Raw genomic sequence first — 16956 nt, 5'->3', positions numbered from 1 at the left:
CCAAAAATGAATTCCCAAATTGATCAAGACATTTTGCAGGAGAATGTTAGGCTGTCCGTCCACCAATTAAAGGTCAACAGAAGTTGGGTGATGCAACAGGACATCAACCCAAAACACAGAAGTAAAATCAACAGAATGGCTTCAACAGAAGAAAATACGCCTTCTGGAGTGGCCCAGTCAGTGTCCTGACCTCAACCCGATTGAGATGCTGTGGCATGACCTCAAGAGAGCAGTTCACACCAGACATCCTAAGAATATTGCTGTACTGAAAGAGTTTTGTAAAGAGGAATGGTCCAAAAATCCTCCTGACCATTGTGCAAGTCTGACCCACAACTACAGAAAACATTTGGTTGAGGTTATTGCTGCCAAACGAGGGTCAACCAGTTATTAAATTCAAGGGTTCACATACTTTTCCCACCCTGCACTGTGAATGTTTACACAGTGTGTTCAATAAAGACATGAAAACGTAKAATTGTTTTGGTGTTATTAGTTTAAGCCGACTGTGTGTGTCTATTGTTGTGACCTAGATGAAGATCAGATCAAATTTTCWGACCAATTTATACAGAAATCCAGATATTTTCAAAGGGTTCACATACTTTTTCTTGCCACTGTAGGTAGGCACATCATAGTGGATTACATAAAATTGCTATTTATTGCTAAAACGAAGGCCGGTGCTCTGGTGTGTAGTTATGTAAAATAAAAATACCATAAGGCAAATAAAGAATGTATAATATCAGATTATCTTTTTGTGGTTTACTACCTTCTTTCAGACACCCAGCTCCACCAACACCTTTTGGTCAACAAAACATTACTGTACCCCCTATCACATGATTTTACCCGTGGCGATTAATAAAGTACTACTATATACACTCTCTTAAATTCATTTTACCATTAAACCTGTTCTTATTAGTTCTTAGTAGTTAGTTATTTACCCCCTTTTGAATACCCTACTACACAATTTACCCTACGCTAAGCCCTTGGTTACTGTTGCAACCTTGGACATTTTCCCCGGAAGCAGAATTCCCCTTCTAACCACTGGTGAAATTGCCTACCAATGATCTCAAACCGTTTTCAAATACACAGTGAAAGTAAGACAGACTACCCTTGCGTATCAGGAGACTCTCTGGTATGTTGTGGTGGACAGTCATTACAATTGCTTCATGGGAACCTGGTGAAATGAAGGTTGTAGTGGGGCTAGGCACTGGATGGCTCTGAATGAATGCAATGTCAAATAAATCAAATCGCATGTCAACATGCAGCCAAAGTTACTAACCACTTTGAGCTAAGAAGTGCTCTGAAATTGTATCCTGATGTCGGCAGCAGATTAGTTGACTTCATAACACCTTAGCTACCATACGTTTATGAAAAAAATACATTATATTAACTGGCTAGCAAGCTAAAGTTAGCAACGTTGGGTGGTCAATAAGACAGAGCTAGCAAGCAAACAATGCAACAAATGTATAATTTCAGACTCGAAAAATAAAACATCAGTAGGCTCTGCATTTCAGGAATCACAGTAGCAAGTACCCACCGTGCAYTGTTCAATTAATTATCCATTTAAATCAATTGGTTTTTAGATGAACTCTCCGTTTTTGTAATGACGCAATGGCTTTGATGCGTTTCAAACGTGAGCTTGTCCAGGATATTGGACTTCATGATCATCCAAGAGCTGCGATTTGTTCTGGGGCATGGCTTAGCGAAGGGTCAATAGCATCTGCTATTTTCAACCAATGTTTTTTAGGGGGTGGATCAGCTTTAATATTGAGGATAAATTGTAGCTTCCATCAATGTAATTGTCTGCATTTCCAATCCCGCATTTATTTGAGTAAAAATATTATAATATCATATTGAGTAAAAATAATTATAATATCATATTTTGAGTAAAAATATTTATCGATATCAAACATGAGTAACAAATATATTATAAACATATTGAGTAAAAAATGTAATATACAATATTTGAGTAAAACATATATTAATACTATCTATGAGTCACAAAATATATAACATAGAGAAACAATATATCGATTATTGAGTAAAAATATTATAATATATTTGATAAAAATATATAAAATATTTCGAGTAAAATATTAAATATATTTTTGACGTAAAAATATATAAATATATTTTGAGTAAAATATATGAGTAATATATATTTTAGTTATAGAAATATATTTGAATATAGATATACACATATATTATATTGAGTATAATAATAATTATTTCAATATCAATTTGGTTATAATATTAGAACCACCCGTGGGAGAACCAATATTATGACAAACTGCACGATTTTGCCAGGTTTTCCCTACTTATAAAGCATGTAGAGGTCGTAATTTTATCATAAGGTAACTTCAACTGGTGAGACGGAATTAAGACAAAAATCCAGAAAATCCACATTGTATGATTAAGTAATTAATTTCGCATTTTTAATTCATATCCAAGCGACTCGGCATTGTTGGAAAAAGGCAAACTCGCTGACTTCAGTCCGACTAGGGGCGTGGCAACACCACCGACGCTTACGAGTATGTTACTCGCTAATGTTCAGTCTCTGGATAATAAAGTTGACGAGCTCAGGGCAAGGATTTCCTTCCAGAGAGACATCAGGGATTCTAACATACTCTGTTTCACAGAAACATGGCTCTCTCGAGATATACTGTCTTGGTCCGTTCAGCCAGTTGGGTTCTCAGTTCATCGTGCAGAAAGGAATAAATATCTCTCCGGRAAGAATAAGGGAGGGGGTGCATGTTTCATGATTACCTACTCATGGTGTGATTGTGATAACTTACAGGAATTCAAGTCCTTTTGTTCACCAGACCTACAATACCTCACAATCAAATGCCGAACCTTACTACCTCCCAAGAACTCTCTTCGGTTATAGTCACAGCCGTGTATATCCCCCCTCAAGCCTATACCACAACGGYTCTCAARGAAMTTCACTGGACATTATTCAGAGTGGAAACCACATATCCTGAGGCCGCATTTATTGTAGCTGGAGATTTTAACAAAGCAAATGAGGAAAACGTTACCGAAGTTAACACATTGACTGTAGTGCTCACGCTGCTAAAAACACACGACCACTCCCCCACCCTSCCTTCGGCAAATCAGATCACGACTCAATTTCTCTCCTCCCTTCCTATAGGCAGAAACTCAAACAGGATGCACCCGTGCTAAGGACTATTCAATGGTGGTCTGACCAATCGGAATCCGCGCTTCAAGATTGTTTTGATCACGCGGACTGGGATATGTTACGGGTAGCCTCCGAGAACAACAGACAAATATACTGATACGGTGACTGAGTTTCAGGAAGTGTATAGGAGATGTTGTACCCAATGACTAGTAAACCCCACCTAACCAGAAACTGTGGATATATGGCAGCATTCACCCAAAACTGAAAGCGCAAACCATCGCATTGAACCATGGCAAGGTGACTGGGAATATGGCCGACTACAAAACAGTGTAGTTATTCCCTCCGTAAGGCAATCAAACAGGCACAACGTCAGTACAGAGTCAAAGTGGAKTTGCAATTCAACGGCTCAGACAGGAGGCGTATGCAGCAAGGTCAACAGACCATCACGGACTACAAAGGGAAAACCAGCCACATCGGACACTGACGTCTTGCTTCCGGCCAAGCTAAACACCTTCACCCGCTTTGAGGATAACACAGTGCCACCGAAGCGGCCCGCTAGAAAAGACTGTGGGCGCTAGTTCTCCGTGGCCGACTTAAGACATGTACGCGTGTTAACCATCGCAAGGATGCCGGCCCAGACGGCAGCATCCTCAGAGCATGTGCAGACCAGCTGGCTGGTGTGTTAAGATATATTCAATCTGTCCCTATCCCAGTCTGCTGTCCCCACATGCTTCAAGATGTCCACCATTGTTCCTGTACCCAAGAAAGCAAAGGTAACTGAACTAAMTGACTATCGCCCTGTAGCATTCACTTCTGTCATGAAGTGCTTTGAGACTCGTCAAGGATCATATCACTTCTACATTACACCCTAGATCCACTTCAATTTTCTTACTGCCCCAAAAGAACCACAGACAAAGCCATCGCACTGCACATTGTACAAACATCTCAAGGATGATCAATGGAAACAGGATGCACCTGAGCTCAATTTCGAGTCTCATAGCAGTGTCTGAATACTTGAGTAAATAAGGTACTTTTATCTTTTTATAAATTTGCCAAAAGTTAACAAAAAAAAACTTACCTTTGTCATTATTGGKTATTGTGTAAATTGATGGAATTTTTTCATTTCAATGTAATACATTTTAGAATAAGGCTGTAACATTACAATGTGGAAAATTGGAAGGAGTGAATATTTTCCAAATGCACTACCGTTCAAAAGTTTGAGTTTGGGGTCATATAGAAATGTCCTTGTTTTTGATAGCAAAGCAAATTTTTTGTCCATTAAAATAACAAATTGATCAGAAATACAGTGTGGACATTGTTAATGTTGTAAATKACTATTGTAGCTGGAATCGGCAGATTTTTTATGGAATATCTACGTAGGCGTACAGAGGCCCATTATCAGCAACCATCACTCCTGTGTTCTAATGGCACATTGTGTTAGCCTTCTAAAATGATAAACTTGGATTAGCTAACTGATCATTAGAAAACYCTTTTGCAATTATGTTAGCACAGCTGAAAACTGTTGTTCTGATTAAAGAAGCAATAAAACTGGCCTTCTTTAAGACTAGTTGAGTATCTGAAGCGTCAGCATTTGTGGGTTCAATTACAGGCTCAAAATTGCCAGGAACAAAGACATTTCTTCTGAATCTCGTCAGTCTATTCTWGTTTTGAGAAATTAAGGCTATTCCATGCGAGAAATTGCCAAGAAACTGCAGATATATATTGCGTCTTTAAAATCAGAACAGTTTTCAGCTGTGCTAACAATTGCAAAAGGGTTTGCTAATGATCAATTAACCTTCTAAAATGATAAACTTGGATTAGCTAACAATGTGACATTGGAACACAGGAGTGATGGTTGCTGATAATGGGCCTCTGTATGCCTACGCAGATATTCCTTTTTTTTAATAAAAGTTTTTTTTAAAAGCCGTTTCCAGCTACAATAGTCATTTACAAGTCTACACTGTATTGTTATTTTAAATGGACAAAAAAAATATTTAAAAGTGCYTTTCTTTCAAAAACAAGGACATTTCTAACTGACCCCAAACTTTTGAATGTTAGTGTGTGTGTGGTGTATAAATAAAAGTTTTAACTATTAGCCTAATGCACATGCATTCGACAGCGAGATAAACATTTAGCGCTGCTTTGGTGGAATTAGGTCTGTCTGACCTACAATCCGCTCTTGCGTTCCGTAGGCTATATAACAATTGTTGAAATAGGCTATAGCAAATAGGAATAGGCAAATGACTCAGAATGTCAGTTTTACACTGCTTGGCACCAGTCAAGTTATATATAGGCTAAACCATCGTCAGTCACATCAATGTCGTCACAGTCGACGATGGCTGTCCTAACCCTAACCCATCGTAATATCGCCCAACTTTAATCTATTCATTAGTGCAAGTCGTAGCAAACCATAGCAAAACATTTTGCAACGAAAACCAATGTATTATTGGACAAATGCAGGTAGGTCCATTTCAGCTCATTTACTTCCAAGTGAATACACCCAATGTTACATGATGGTTTGAAAAGCACAAAGTCACAGAGAATTAATTTGGCAACATGAGCTTTAAACATCTAAGGAGCAGCACAACCTAATCACCATTATTGACCCAAACTCAAGACCTGGGTACAAAATGAATCCCCCAGGTCAGAGATAGTTCCGAGTACAGTAAGCTACAGTGTTTGTATAACTCAACATTATGCTGCTGTATTCACCATGTCACCCTGCCTACTGTACTGATAAACCCCCCCATGGCTATGCACCATAAGCACAACTGTAAAGTACAGTTCAGTGTTGTATTCCTCCAWAGCCTATATGTTGCTGTATTCATCAGCACTTCACTCTTTCTACCATACTGAGCGTCAACACTAATACCGGGCTCAACATTAACTTTTTTAGCCACTTACAGGTCTGAGTATTCACTTGACAGAAAGCTGAAGTCACTCTCCCCGTCACCATTTTTTCCTATCCCCYCTTATTAGGCCTAGGCTACTATATTCATTTTAGGTAGGTTACACATTTCTAGAATATGGAAATAGGCCTTGGCCAACTACGCATCATTTAATTCTTCACTTTTCCTCAGCTGTTGCCTAAATTGTTACTCTTCATTCAATTTTTCCATCTTGGTATTGTTTGCTCAATTTCACTTTTTGTGGCCTATAATATTTGTCATTCAAAATACATCTGTGAATAGCATAGAACCTGACTTCCAAAATTAYTCCCAACTTTAGGACATTAAAACATAGAATAGTTTGGAAAATACTGTTCATAATTTGTCTTAAWGCTGATGTTATTTTAGTTATGGAGCTGTTGTCTTATGCCTTGCTCAACTGTAAGGTTTGTAAAAATGTCAATTTTTTTTGGTCCCTCTCTTTAGGCCTCCCATGTTTGAGATGTCCTAGAACTCTGTTAGATGTATTTGTTCATGAAATAGTGCAGCAGGAGAACTCTACCATGCATTGAACTGAAAAAGTGGCTTAAGAGGCCAAGTTCTATATCAAATGCAGAGAAAATGTGGGCTTCTATAAACAAGACACCTAAGTGTACAATATAAAAAATATACTGCGGCTATTGGCTCAGATCTGAAAAATAAGAAAAATAATTTGCMTGGATATTTTGCRCTGCTTTGGTGTGACTCTTAGCTCTGTCTACATTGTTCTCTTGCTTTGTGTAAATAACATTTATTGAAATAGGCTACAGTAATATACGCTTTTTAAAAATCAGAACRTCAACCATGCACTGCCCCGCCTGATCCAATTATATGATTGGAGTAATTGTCTGAATGTGATTTTTTTGTCCATTCCGACAACTGAAATCTACAGTGCATTCGGAAAGTATTCAGATCCCTTCACTTACACTTTGCTATTTTACAGCCTTATTATAAAATTGATTATAATAAATCTACACACAACCAATAATGAAAAAGCAAAAWCATTTTTGCTCATTTATTAATAATAAAAACATTAGTACCTTATKTAMATAAGTATTCAGACCCTTTGCGATGAGACTCAAAATTGAGCTCAGGTGCATCCTGTTTCCACTGATCATCCTTGAGATGTTACAACTTGATTGGAGTCCATCTGTGGTAAATTCAATTAATTGGACATGATTTGGAAAGGCACAACACACACACCTGTCTATATAAGGTCCCACAGTTGACAGTGCAAGTCAGAGCAAAAACCAAGCCATGAGGTCGAAGCAATTGTCCATAGAGCTCCAAAACAGGATTGTGTCGAGGCAAAGATCTGGGGAAGGGTACCCAAAAAAAATCTTCAGCATTGAAGGTCCCTAAGAACACAGTGGCCTCCATTCTTTATTTAACCAGGCAAGTCAGTTAAGAACAAATTCTTATTTACAATGACGGCCTACCAAAAGGCAAAAGGTCTCCTGCGGGGACGGGGATTAAAAATATGACAAAACGCATCATGACAAGAGACAACATTACATAAGAGACCTAAGACAACATAGCAAGGCAGCAACACAACATGGTAGCAGCACAAAACATGGTACAAACATTATTGGCCAGAGACAACAAAGTTCAAGGTAGACAACAATACATCACACAAAACAGCCACAACTGTCAGTAAGAGTGTCCATGATTGAGTCTTTTAAGAGATTGAGATAATTGTCCAGTTTAAGTGGTTGTTGCAGCTCATTCTTCTTAAAATGGAAGAAGTTTGGAACCACCAAGACTCTTCCTAGAGCTAGCTGCTAGACCAAACTGAGCAATCGGGGGAGAAGGGCCTTGGTCAGCGAGGTGACCGAGAAACCCCAGAGTTAATTTGTGGAGATGGGAGAATCTCTGCAGCACTCCACCAATCAGGCTTTATGGTAGAGTGGCCAGACAAGCCACTCCTCAGTAAAAAGGCACACAACAGCCAGCTTGGAAATSGCCAAAAGGCACCTTAAGTACTCTCAGACCATGAGAAACAAGATTCTCTGGTCTGATGAAACCAAGATTTACATTTTTGGCCTGAATGCCAAGCATCACATCTGGAGAAAACTTGGCACTGCTCATCACCTGGCCAATACCATCCCTACGGTGAAGCATGGTGGTGGCAGCATCATGCTGTGGGGATGTTTTTTAGCGGCAGGGACTGGGGGACTAGTCAGGATCGAGGGAAAGATGAACGGAGCAAAGTACAGAGATCCTTGAAGAAAACCTGCTCCAGAGCGCTCAGGATCTCAGACTGGGGCGAAAGTTCACCTTCCAACAACCCTAAGCACACAGCCAAGACAACGCAGGTGTGGCTTCAGGACAAGTATCTGAATGTCCTTGAGTGGCCGAGCCCGAGCCCAAACTTGAACCCGATCGAACATCTCTCTAGAGATCCCTCAAAATAGCTGTGCAGCGACGCTCTCCATCCAACTTGACAAAACTTGACGGGATCCGCATAGAATGGGAGAAAATCTCCAAATACAGGCATGTCAAGCTTGAAGCGTCATAAAGTGCTTCAACAGAAGTACYGAGTAAAGGGTCTGAAAATGTATGTACGCGATTWYWTTTTTTWATGAATTTACAAAAATGTCTAAAACTTTTTTATTTTTCATTATGGGGTATTGTGTATATTGAGAGGGGGAAAAAAACTAGTGAATCCTTTTTTGAAAGGCTGGAACGTAACAATGTAAAAGTGAAGGGGTCTGAATACACTATGTTCTGGGTGCCCAACTTCTTTATTTTTGCCTAGGACAAGCCTTAATGACTAGCCCTGTAAAATCTGTCAGTGACTGTCAGTGTACCTGGTTGATGGATCATGTAGTGTATCCAGCCTTGACTCTGCTGGACGCCCAGGTTCCTCCACTCAGTCTCTGACATCAGATGGGTCTTGGGCACACGCTTGGCAATGTCCTTGGGCAGCATCACGTGCCTACAGACAGTGGAGAAATGGAATGGTACTTTACGTTGTGTCAACATCACAGGGCTGGGAAGGAAGATAGCTTCCAGGCAAGACGTGTCAATACTAGCTATATAGCTAGATCAAAACCATTTTGGAAGAAAGTAGTACCGTCAACTTACCTATACTCAAATTTCTCATCATCGTATTTGTCAGAGTAATATATCTGCTTCTGAGACATGATGCCAACCTGAAAGACAAAAGCAATCAGTTTAGTTAATAAAGCCCAAGGAAGATGAGTGAAGGAACGGATTAGTGGCGAACAAAAATGCGAAAAAAGAATAATGTGCTCGTGGAATCTAGTAAATCCATGCCTAGTTCCAACTTTTGTGGTTGGAGTGAAGGTTTTGGACCGATGGAGTTACCCGGGAGATCCATTTGACATCTTGATGAAAAGCACTGAGGATAACAAGTGGGCTTATTTATTTTTTGTGCGTCTAAGGAGCATGCTTTGAACAAGATTTCAGATTGGAAGGTGTCKTGTGGATCTGTGAAGGGCGCCTATCAAGGGGGTTCTCTGGAGTGGCGCTAAAAGTGAGTGCAAAGGATGTAACTGAAAAAGTAGCTGCAGTTGTAGCTGCAGTTGTAGCTGTATGGTGGCTGGAGAGAAAGCCCACTCATTCATTATTTTGGTCTTTAAAAGAAGTCTCACAGGTATTTTTGGGTTGTGAGATATCCTGTACAAGACATCGTGCCCAAATCCACGTAGTGTGACAAATGTAAAATATTTGGACGTGTCAATTGTATGTATAGGGGAGGATTGTAGTATGGCAGTTGAAGCGAAATGCTGCAATTGTGGTGTCGGACATGCGCCCTAATTCCTAAAGTGCCCTGTTACGTGAAAGCGAGAGGTGACAAGAGTAAGCGGTGCTCAGCGCGTCTCCTATCCAGAAGCAGTCAGAAGAGGAACGTTGAAGAAACCATGTTAGTTAGAGACCAGGATCCTGGCATGTTAAAAAGGTGGACTTTGTATTGTTTATTGCATTGGTTATAAACTGCACAGTGCAAACAAAATAGTAAATCTGAGAAAATAGACATTGTTGCGACTGCAGCTGAAAGGTTAGGGACTCAGGGATTTTACATTAGAGGCATTACAAGGAACTATGACCGAAGGAGTGGGATGGGTTTATTTATGCATTTCTTTGTTTTGTTGCCATGTTTTTTCGTTCACTACCCATGCAATAGGTGGCGGCAATACACCTAGTCGGTTAGTCTGCCAACAAAACACATTGAAGTAAACGCCAAGAGRAGGCAATAGAAATAAGAAATTAATTACAGTTTTGTCAGATCAATGCCCCTGCATAGCGCATCATAAACTAAGGTAGCATTATTTAGCTAAGGCGACAAGCTGTGGCTACTAGCTAGCAAACAAATCTAGGTCAGCTATTTATGACTACATCATACTATGTTGGACACATTACATTTTTAACAAAGCTTTAAAAAAAATAAAAAGTAGTTCAATGCATCCGCGGTGGAGCCCAGTTTCAAAATATTACCATATCCCAGCTGCATGCCGTAGTTTTGAAGTAATCATGAAAAAACAGGCCTTATTTTAGGGCATTTTTCACCCTGCCAGGGTGATGTGAGCCTGGACAGTGTATCTCGTCATCAAACCGTAGACCAGAAATAGTCATAAGTTGCCATTATTTTCCTACTTCCTCGTTATGCAGACATAAGCACACCTGGCACCATTGAGGTGCGGATGTTAACTTTCTACACGAGTTATTTTTCCAGTTTCGTCTTAAGAGCAGATTGTAGTGGTAAAATAAAAAGCGATACATTTTTTTGATGCCATTTACGCTAAATGGAATTCTAAGCTTCACTCCAGTCAAAACAGGCTCTGCGAACGTTCGACTCCATTAATTTGCTATGGGCTCGCGCTAGTGTTACAGCTTAGCCAACGTTCTTAAAGACGTTTTTGAGCCTTGGGTGAATTTTGACACGTTTTATTGTCCAGCCTAATTATACATAACTAGCTACTCATGTCAACCGTTGACTGTTCTAGCTAACATAGTTCTAACAAAATGCCATCCAACAACTGTTGAAACTARCTAAATTAGCTGGCTAACTACTCTAGTTAACAATAAAAATGCATTAGCTAACTACTATAGCAGGCTTAGCTAGCTACTAGCTTTGACAACACATGTAAAGCACAAATCACCTTTATCCACGTGGCTTGTTCCAAATGATTGTACTGGTGATTTCCTAACAAGAATCTAGATATATCACAAAATAACTGTTGTTTGTAGAATATAGTCCTGCTTCTGATGTGGTCGATTGACCTTTTTCAAGTTTGCTGCGAGTTTCCCTCTCTAATGTTAGCTACTGATCCGGCCTTTCACCATTCAAAAAGCCACCGCTGCTTTTCATTGGTCAATCCTCTCACAGAAATGATCATGTGATTTACCTCGGCCCTGTTATTGGTTAGAATCTCTCTCTCTATATATATATATATAGATAGAAAGATATATATATATATATATATATATATAAATGAGGAGGTTCGATTAATCCAACGATATTAGATAAACGAGATACGAATCCCATTGGCCAATGAATGGAGGAATGTATAACGCCCCACCCAGCAGACTGTCGACAAATCATCATGCTGCGTCATAAGGTTGTAGTGATGGGCATTTCGGTTCTTTTCCGTGAGCCGGCTCGTTCGGCTCAGCTCACCAAAAAGAGACGGATCTTTTGGCTCCCAAACGGCTCTTTAAAAAAATATATGTTTTGTATTTTTTCAAGTCAAGCACTTCAGAGGGTAGTGCGTACGGCCCAGTACATCACTGGGGCAAAGCTGCCTGCCACCCAGGACCTCTACACCAGGCGGTGTCAGAGGAAGGCCCTAAAAATTGTCAAAGACCCCAGCCACCCCAGTCATAGACTGTTCTCTACTACCGCATGGTAAGCGGTACCGTAATGCCAAGTCTAGGACAAAAAGGCTTCTCAACAGTTTTTACCCCCAAGCCATAAGACTCCTGAACAGGTAACCAAATGGTTACCTGGACTATTTGCATTGTGTGCCCCCCCCCCCCCACTCCTCTTTTACGCTCCTGCTACTCTCTGTTTATCTTATATGCATAGTCACTTTAACTATACATTCATGTACATACTACCTAAATTGGCCCGGCCAACCAGTGCTCCCGCACATTGGCTAACCGGGCTATCTGCATTGTGTCCCACCACCCGCCAACCTCTCTTTTTACGCTTCTGCTTCTCTGTTCATCATATATGCATAGTTACTTTAACGATACCTACATGTACATACTACCTCAATAAGCCTGACTAACAGGTGTCTGTATATAGCCTTGCTTCTCTTTTTTCAAATGTCTTTTTACTGTTGTTTTATTTCTTTACTTACCTACACACACACACACACATACCTTTTTTCCCCGCACCATTGGTTAGAGCCTGTAAGTAAGCATTTCACTGTAAGGTCTACACCTGTTGTATTCGGCGCACGTGACAAATAAACTTTGATTTGATTTGATTTGATTAAGCCCGTCAGTGGTGACTCGATGAAAGATTTTTGTACTTTATGCCGTCGGGAATTCTCAATTGGCCATGGAAGGGAGAATGACCTCACTCAGCATGCATCCACAGAAATGCACAAGAAGGCCACGCTAGCTAAAGGTGCTAGCAATATCGGTGCATTCTTCGAGACGTCTACTGCGGGAAATGACAAAATCACGGCAAGTGAAGCCTCGCATGTGTACCATACGGTTAAACACGGACTCGGCTACAACGGCACCGACTGTCTTGTTAAGCTCAAGCTCAACGGTGCTTTGTTTCATGACTCAAATGTTGTGACGAAGGTGCACTTGGGAAGAACGAAAGCGGAGATGATTACAATGAATGTTTTAGGACCGAAGACTGTGTGGGATATTTTGGATGATCTGTCCCCGACCGAAGGTGAGCCCGTGTATTTCTCAGTTGCCAGTAATGCCTCAAACAAGGGAAATAGAAAGACGTTTCCAGTGTGTGTGAGATATTTCTCTGTGTCTGATGGAGTGCAGTGCAAGTTACTTGACTTTTATGAAGACAGTGATGAAACTGCAAATGGCATACATCAAGCTCTGATGAACTGTCTGGAAAAGCATGAACTGGATATTAGACACATCACAGCCCTATGCAGCAGATAATGCCAATGTCAACTTTGTAAAACACCTATCCGTTTACCAGTTATTGAGCAGTGCCAACAATCGCATTCTGAAAGCGAATTGCCCAGCTCACATAGCTCATAATGCCTGCAAGCACGCTTGCGATCAGCTGTCAGTGGATATTGAGACAATTGTTTTAATGATCTAAAGCCACTTCTCAGTATCTGCTTCCCGAAGAGAGGAACTGCGTGCATTTTTTGCCTTTGTTGACATTGAGTGGCATGAAATTCTGCGATATGTTTGCACACAATGGCTCTCTCATCATCCAGCTGTCGATCGTCTCCTGCAAAGCTGGCCAGCTCTTACTTCATACTTCAGGTCCATTGGGGAGACCTGTCCTGTGGCACTGAAGAGTATTTTTGAGTATGAAGRAAAAAAAGAAGCTGCTGAGATTTATCTGTGCTTTTCCCACAACGTGCAGTGTTTTTAACCAACCCGTAAAAAAGCTGGAGGAAACAACACTCTGCATCACAGATGTTTTACGAGGAAGTCCAAAAGTTCAAAATGAAGATGCTTCAGCAGAAACAGGACAGCTTTTTTGGATACCAGACCAAGCAGCTGATGGACAAACAATTGTCAGCACAAAGGTCCAAGCAGCAACATGACTTTGTGAAGTTCCATGACACTGTCATTACATACATTGACAAGTGGTTTGATTTCTCACCAGAAAATGTAATGGTGAGACTAAAACCGATCGGCCTCTATGAGGAGCTCTCCTTCACTGACCTGGAGCAGGTGGTGGTTGCCCTCAAAATGACAGAGACAGTCAGTATGGACCAACTCTATGAAGAGTTTTGTGCTAGCCGGGAGGACATACAGAGCCAGACAGGATACCACAAAATCCACCAGTGAGAAGTGGGTGGCAGTTTTCCAAAACCTAGGGAAAGCCAACTTGATCAACAAGCACAGAGCTGATCAAAAATGTACTTCAAATATCTGTGAACTGTGATTTGTCATGTATGTGATTTGTCATGTAAGGACTTCTCTCTGGCTATGCAAAAGGACAAAGGACTGCTTGAATCAGTCGAGCAGCAAAAAATATCCATGGAAAAAGTAGACTTGGTGAGTRACTCATGCCCCTCTTTTGCATTTGAAATGTTTTTTTGCTGTAGTGGTCCAAAGTGATTTCTTTGATCATTTGAGGTTTATTCACATAAGTTTACATAACGATAGTTTTAGTAAAGCTATAGACTAAATGGAATATAAAAATGTTTTGCCTTTCCAATTGAATGAGAATATTCACTGTATATTCATTCACACAACACCATGCCCACACCGCCGTGGCGCCGTGCACTGGCACGCTGCCTTTTGTCCCTTATTTGGTAGTGAGACAGTTGGCAACCCTACTCCTCAGCCAGAGCGTCCAGTGTGTACACTCCAAGAGCGAAACGCTCTGAATTTACAAACAAACAATCTGACAACGCTCTGATCTAGGTTGCAATCAATCAAATCAATCAATCAAATTTATTTATAAAACCCTTCTTACATCAGCTGATGTCACAAAGTGCTGTACAGAAACCCAGCATAAAACTCCAAACAGCAAGCAATGCAGGTGTAGAAGCACGGTGGCTAGGAAAAACTTCCTAGAAAGGCCGGAACCTATGAAGAAACCTAGAGAGGAACCAGGCTATGAGGGGTGGCCAGTCCTCTTCTGGCTGTGCCGGGTGGCGATTATAACAGAACATGGCCAAGATGTTCAAATGTTCATAGATGACCAGCAGGGTCAAATAATAATCACAGTGGTTGTCGAGGGTGCAACAGGTCAGCACAACAGGAGTAAATGTCAGTTGGCTTTTCATAGCTGATCATCCAGAGTATCTCTACCGCTCCTGCTGTCTCTAGAGAGTTGAAAACAGCAGGTCCTGGACAGGTAGCACGTCCCGTGAACAGGTCAGGGTTCCATAGCCGCAGGCAGAACAGTTGAAACTGGAGCAGCAGCACGGCCAGGTGGACTGGGGACAGCAAGGAGTCATCAGGCATGGTCCTAGGGCTCAGGTCCTCCGAGAGAGAGAAAGAAAGAAAGACAGAGAGAAAGAGAGAGAGAATTAGAGAGAGCATACTTAAATTCAAACAGGACACTGGATAAGACAGGAGAAATACTCCAGATTTAACAGACTGACCCTAGCCCCCCGACACATAAACTACTGCAGCATAAATACTGGAGGCTGAGACAGGAGGGGTCAGGAGACACTGTGGCCCCATCCGATAATACCCCCGGACACTGCCAAACAGGCAGGATATAACCCCACCCACTTTGCCAAAGCACAGCCCCCACACCACTAGAGAGATAACTTCAACCACCAACTTACCATCCTGAGACAAGGCCGAGTACAGCCCACAAAGATSTCCGCCACCCTGTCTGCGTCATATCAAACAACGAGCATCACATACACCGGGAATCTTTCCCCTCAGCTGGTCAACTTTTATATTTACTGCTACCCAGTTATCACTCATTGGTGCCCTTTTCTTGAGAATGAAACAATTCACTTTTCTTGCCCCCATTCGTTTTACTCCGAGCGCATTATCCCTCTGACCAACAGAAACACAAACAATTATCACTTGGCCACTAGACCACTTACCCTCACCGATTCCACATTACCCAACTCTTTTTTTTCACCCACGTGAAACCACAAATGGATCAGCCAAAAGGCAAGAGTCCACTTTATCCATAAACTTCACTCCTACTGTCAATGACTCATCTTATTCCTGATCCTCGGTGTATATACCTCGGTCTCCAATAACTTCGCCACACCTACCACCTCCGATACATCACCCTCACTTCCATTTCTCCTCCTGTCTTCAGCTCCCTCTGCTTACACGTTCTACCGTTCTTCTTTAACAAACCATCTCCCTTTTTTCCACCATTTTTATACGACTCCAGCTCACCCTAATCTTCCCTTTTTCTCTTAGACCTCTTCTCCCTCTCTTTTTCCCTCCATCCCTCCTCCGTTTTCCAAGTATACGTCTCCTTATGATAATATTGCACTACTCCTGACAACCATCTTGTTCTTGCTTTCTCTAGGGACTCCATTTCCACGACTAGTGACAGAATTGCATTGTGTCACAACGATTTTCCACGTTGCTACCAAYGTTACTATATTGTCAAAATGAAGGAAAAAAATGTTGTTCACAAAAAATATTGTTCTCACACATTAGTATTATTTATCACTGTAAATTAAAGGAATGAGTGGTTTTGGGTGGATTTTTCCTTTAACATGACTGAAGTCAGAGATTAAGAGGCCCAACTCGGCGGGAAATCAGTCTCTTTCCAGCAGGTGGTGTACTTTCGTTGTGGTCAACAATAAAAATGTATGGCTTATTTGCTACGTGAGGTTTATTTGATCGAGTAKAAGTTTCTTAATGCTTAAGTTGTTACGAGTGTACTGATATAAGTAGGACACGTGAAGTCCTGGCAACTTTGAGAAATAAACACTTTACGTCGGAGTTGTCTCCAGATGGGTATGCATTTCATGACATAAGGCTAGTACCATGGCATCTCTCTCCATTGTTGACGTCAACAACCCTCATTGAATATTCAAAAAGTGATTACAATAATGAGATGTATCCACAGATCCAATGAAAGGATAGGAGGGAGCTAGACAGCCCGCCTTGCGGCTTCGTGGAAAACGACTCCCATTAGGTCGGAGAGACATGTATCTTGTCAGTATATCCATATTTGCTGAAGAATACTCAAAGCTCCAACTCCATTTCATTATTATACACACAAACAGCCATCTTGGTCAGGGAGAAATCCAGAACCAGTCTAATTGG

At 41.0% G+C, this 16956-nt stretch overlaps 1 protein-coding gene across 1 annotated transcript in view; it reads right to left on the bottom strand.

Annotated features, from left to right (window-relative positions):
• Positions 1-11371, bottom strand: part of LOC112070786 (cyclin-dependent kinases regulatory subunit 1) — a 21262-nt gene extending 9891 nt beyond the window's left edge. The window contains exons 1-3 of the mRNA XM_024138239.2: positions 11184-11371; positions 9145-9212; positions 8868-8995 (exon numbers count right to left, since the gene is read on the bottom strand). Of these exons, the coding sequence (XP_023994007.1) occupies positions 8868-8995; positions 9145-9203 (187 nt within the window). The 5' untranslated portion in view covers positions 9204-9212; positions 11184-11371. The remainder of the gene's footprint in view (positions 1-8867; positions 8996-9144; positions 9213-11183) is intronic.
• Between the last annotated feature and the right edge of the window lie 5585 nt (positions 11372-16956).

The sequence above is a fragment of the Salvelinus sp. IW2-2015 genome, unplaced genomic scaffold (genome assembly GCF_002910315.2).
Source record: "Salvelinus sp. IW2-2015 unplaced genomic scaffold, ASM291031v2 Un_scaffold1426, whole genome shotgun sequence".
Taxonomy (NCBI): Eukaryota; Metazoa; Chordata; class Actinopteri; order Salmoniformes; family Salmonidae; genus Salvelinus; species Salvelinus sp. IW2-2015.
Note: the sequence above shows the minus strand (reverse complement) of the source record. Positions and strands in the feature narration are given on the sequence as shown.